Source organism: Muscardinus avellanarius (assembly GCF_963383645.1).
Source record: "Muscardinus avellanarius genome assembly, chromosome: 6".
Classification (NCBI taxonomy): Eukaryota; Metazoa; Chordata; class Mammalia; order Rodentia; family Gliridae; genus Muscardinus; species Muscardinus avellanarius.
Window position 1 is genome coordinate 95,756,575 of NC_137791.1, and position 4,795 is coordinate 95,761,369.

Consider the following 4,795-nt stretch of genomic DNA (forward strand, 5'->3'; position numbering starts at 1 on the left):
TTTGCTAAGGAAAAGGCTTACCTGCCATTTGTGCCACTCCAAGGAGCTGTTTGTTTTTTAACTATAGAGACTGGCCAGCTATTTTGAGGAGGGGGGGTGCCACCTAGTAGGTGGCATAAGGACTAGATTCATCTTGTTGGCAGAAATCTTCTGTTAACATAGAGCTCATGCCACGAGTTTTAGTTAACATTTCCCTGTAAGTCCTCAGTTTTCTTTTCTGTCCCTGCCTGTCTCTAGACTGGAGTGGGAGGGTGGGGGAAAGCCCAAGAAGATGGGAGAACACACATCACAAATTTAAAATCTTGATTTTGTTTCATTTATTTAAATAAATATAAATATAAATTTTATATAAAACTATTCACATACAAAGGGACTTCCAGCAACTTGGATTTTAAACTCTCCCCAGGCAAATTTTTAGAAAGCAAGACCTACAGGATATAATTTTCTAAATTGTTTGCAACCTCAGTTATTTCATTTTAATGTAACGACAAGAACAACAACATCAGCAACAAAATAATGAAGAAACCTCCTGCTCTTATCAGGTTCTGAAAAACAGAGGTGAAGAGATGACATGTGCTTTCAAATACCCCCATACAGTGTTAAGCCAACCCTGTTTTTCCTGTTATATAGGACTGAGTTGAATTCTAGACTATTTACATTTTTTATAAGCGATCTATAACTCGGAGTGGAGTCCCAAATAAACAAACAGGTCGAGATGGGGATGTAGCCGGTCAGGCCCAGCTTTGACCTCTCCGGAGTTTCTTCTCCAGATGGGAGGGTGATGGGCAAGAATTTTGGCCCCTGGGTACCCTGGGCGTTGGCGTTCCGAGGACTGCCAGGGGCGGGTGGTGTGAGAGGGAGGTCCCCTCACAAGGGCGAAATCTCCTTGTCTTCGTTAGCAGAGGCCGGAGACAAGGAGTCCTCGTCCTCGGAGCGCGCGTAGTGCGCCTGGCTGCCGACGCACTTGCAGCTCGAGTGACTGTTTCTCTGGGTACCCTTCCCCTCCTTCTTGTGCTTAACCCGGCGGTTCTGAAACCAGATTTTCACCTGCTTCTCCGACAGGTTCAGGTACGTAGCGATTTCGATTCTCCGGAGTCTCGACAGGTACATGTTGGAGGAGAATTCCCGCTCCAGCTCCAGCAGCTGCGTGCTGGTGAACGCCGTTCTCATCCTCTTGCCGTTGGGTACCTGGCTGGCGTCAGAGCCTCCTGGGGACGGGTCAAGAGGGCAGAGAAGTCAGGCTCGGGCGGGCTGCGCCCACCCCACGCGCATTCCCTCTCCTCTCCTCTCCTCTCCTCTCCTCTCCTCTCCTCTCCTCTCCTCTCCTCTCTTCTCCCTCTCTCTCCACTTCAGGTCGGCGCTTATCCGGGAGGAAAGACAAGCCCGGGGCCTGTCAAGGCCTTGGGTTCGCAGGCAACAAGTTGGAGGATTAAAGAGGGTGGGAGCTTGCACCTCGAGTCTAGGGTGCAGGCTTAGCCCAAAGCACTGAATAGCTTAAACTAGCTCAGCGCGGGGATGCCTCACTTAGGTTCAAACACCCCCACCCCAAGGCTCGGCCAGTTAACTAGCTCCACTCCCCCCCTTAGTAAAGCTCGAGTTTCCAAAGGCCTCGATATTACGCGACACTCGTGCACCTGTGGAGCGAAGCGCATCCGACTGCGTGGAGAGGTTGACAAGCTCACTTCCACCCCCGTGCAACTTCTGGAGACCATCCCACAGTTTACACTAAAGGCCCCTCCTCTCGTCTCCTCCCCGGGGCTCCCACTTCCTCCACTGAAGGCGGAAAGTTTGCGCCCGGGCGCGCGTAGGGCACGGCGCTCGCAGCCCCTGCCCTACCCATGGTGAGGCAGTGGAATCTCCGCGGGTCCGCCACGTTGTAGGTGGTGGCGGCGGCGGCGGCGGCGCAGACAGGTGCGTGGTGCTGCGGGTGGCCCAGGGCGGCGGCGGCCGCTGCGGCCGCGGCAGCTGCAGCCGCTGCAGCAGCCGAGCCGGGCTGCTGGGGCTGGTGGTGGTGATGGTGGTGATGGTGCTGTGGTGGGTGGTGGTGATGGTGCGCGTGGCTCACCCTCTGGCAAAACTGCGCGTCCCCGGGATCCGACGAGAAGTGGCTCTTGAGCAGAGGCAGGGCCCCGGTGCCCCCCGCCGCCCCGCCGCCCGCGACCCCCGTGGCCCCGGGCCCCGCCGCCCCGCCGCCCGCGCCCGCGGGCGCTCGGGAGGAGTGCAGGTGCGAAGCCACGCAGAGCGGGCACACGCAGAAAGCGCCGCTTTTGCGGGACGGGCAGCCGGGCCCGGACACCGACATCACCAAGGGGGGTGGCAAGCCCAGCGGGATGAAGAAATCCGGCCCGGCGTGGGGCTCGGGCAGCGAGGGTGCGGGCCGTGAGGAGTCCTTGATGATGAGCGAATCGACATAGAAGGAGCGCGACATGTCTGGAGGGAGGCGCGGAGGGCTGGAGGGCCGGGCCGGCCGCGGCGCCCGCTCCAGTCCTGGGTTCCGAACTCTGTCCCCGCGGTCCAGCCCTTCGGGACGCCGAGGTGTCGGCGTCTGGGCCGTGAACAAAGGGGTCCCCGGAGAGGGCTGGTCCTCTCGTCCCCCGCCCGGCGCCCCGGCTCCGGGATTTTATAGCCCCCACCCTGGCACGTGATGCTGCAGAGTACCGCTCGGCTCCGGCGCCTCCGCGGCCCCCCACCCTCGGGATAGGCTGCCCGAGCCTCAACCGCAGCGGCGGAGAGGGGCGGGCGCGCGGCGGGGAAGAATGCGGGGGAGGGGAGGGGCACTTTGCAAAGTGTAGGTTTTGTTAATTTCCCGGGGAGGCCGGCCCCCTCCCCCTCTTTCTCCACGCTTTCCCGAGAAATCATCGCGCTGTATCCTCTATCCCGCCCCCCCACTCCGCCCCAGCCGGGGCCGCAGCCCAACTCTTCCCGTCGCCCTGCCGCAGAGCGCACCAGGTGGAGAGTTCGAGGCCTTTTTAACAGGGATGCCCCACCGCTCGGGATTCCTCGGCGCCAGCGGAGAGCGCAGCAGCCCGGTAGCAGGCCTGTGGTTGGCGGCGCGGTGGGCGGCGGAGGCTGCGGCGGGCGGTCCAGCGTGGCTCCGACTTTCCCGCCTACCCTGGCCCCCAGCTTTCCCGCTTGGTCAAGGTCACTCAGGTGGCTAGTTGACAAGGGATCGGGCGCACAGCCACTAGACGGGTCACCCTGAGCTCAAAGTTATAAAGTGTCTTTGTACTTGGGACCCTGCAGGTCCACGCAGACTGAAGACCTTTCCTTGAGCCGGGTTCTAAGAGGAAACTCCCCCTTCTGCGGGGGAAAGGGGCGGTGAAGAATCACCCCCTTCTTTCTCAGAGTAACTCCATCCCAAGGATTTTGGAGAGGGGAACAATCACCAGCCGTCCTAGAGACCAGGTAGGGGTCAAGGCGCCCTTTACTCTGAGTCTGGAGAACTGTTGTTTCTCTTATTTTTACTGACTTTGGGCAGGTGGCAAGGTACCAGGAAGGTTTATACTGTGGTAGACCTGCAGGTTTACACTCAAGGCTCACTCCAAATTCTAAAAAAGAAGGAAGAGGATTGCTCCGCTGCCTCTGGCTGGGAGAAGTGGCTTGGTAAAGGAAACCTCTCTTGGTGGTGCAGGTCCCTGAAAGTCTTGTTCGCTGCTGTCAAGGTTGACTTGGGGGAGAGGGGAGCAGGGCAGCAGAAGTGACAGCTGTTTCTTCTCTTCTCTGGTGGACAAACGGGCTGAAGTGGGGAAGCTGAGCAACAGCTACAAGTTGGCTCCTCTTCCAGACTGGCTCGCTGAAGGCCTGCGTTCACCGAGGCCCTAAAACTCTCCACTTGAGAGACCGAAGTGCCCCAGTGCAGGAGAGCGCCACCTGGAGGCGTGGTTCTGTCTCTGCCTTCTGTCTGTCTTCCCTTTTTCCATCTCTTTCCTGCTGGAGAAGTGTAATTGGGTTGTAGGGATGCCCCGCTCTGGGGAGCCCAGGATTTATGGATGGCAATTAAAGTTTTATGAATTGCAGCTGAGGCTGGTTATTGAGCTATTTGAATGTGATTAGAATTCAATTAGAAAGCGGTTAGTGGACGGTGGGTCTCCAGAGTGTAAACAGACAGCTATTCCAGAAATGTGCTAATCCAACATCTTGTGACAACTATTAAGGAGTCTCAGGGCTTAACGTGGGGCAGCTCAGCTGTAACTACTTTTGTGCCACAAGGTTGGCCCATGCTGCCTGTGCAGACACCAGCCTCACCCTAGCACACCCTCACTTTTGCTGCAAGAATCTAGGAAGTCCCACCCCATTCCAGCCCCAGGGAACAAAATTCAGAGACTTTATGGCAGGACTTTTTAAAAAATGGCCGAAGTTGTTCGAATAGGGGACTGGGTCCTTTCCTCCCCCTTGATTCTTTGGGAGTAACTGCTTCCTCCTTTTTTTCTTCTCTTGGCCTGGGAGAAGGTATCCTAGTCTACTTGGGGCTGGCACTTGCATCCTAGAATCCCAACAACACTGGCTGTGCTCACGGGGAGAACTCCTCTACTAATGTGCTAGAAACCATGCTTGTGTGCAGAACATTTTGTTTTGGGGGATCTTAATTATGCAGGAGACTTAATCATCTCGTTCAGTTTATATCTGACTAGGAAACCGTCCATTTTGAGGGCCAGGAAATTTTGAGAAAAGTGAGGAGCCCGTGGATTTGCTTAGGACTCTCAGGGGGCCAGAGGCTTCAAGCCAGGCTGAAGCTGAGAGCTGGGTGAAGGCTAAGGAACCTACCCATAGCATACTTGGTCAATTGCTTGGGCCC

The 4,795-nt window shown here is 56.9% G+C and overlaps 1 protein-coding gene across 1 annotated transcript; it reads right to left on the reverse strand.

Annotated features, from left to right (window-relative positions):
• Positions 1-867: 867 nt before the first annotated feature.
• On the reverse strand, positions 868-2,428 carry GSX2 (GS homeobox 2; the record flags this gene model as incomplete). The annotated part of the gene is made up of 2 exons (XM_080697506.1): positions 868-1,208; positions 1,837-2,428. The coding sequence occupies 2 exons, from the start codon at positions 2,426-2,428 to the stop codon at positions 868-870; spliced, it is 933 nt and encodes a 310-aa protein (XP_080553632.1).
• Positions 2,429-4,795: the final 2,367 nt, after the last annotated feature.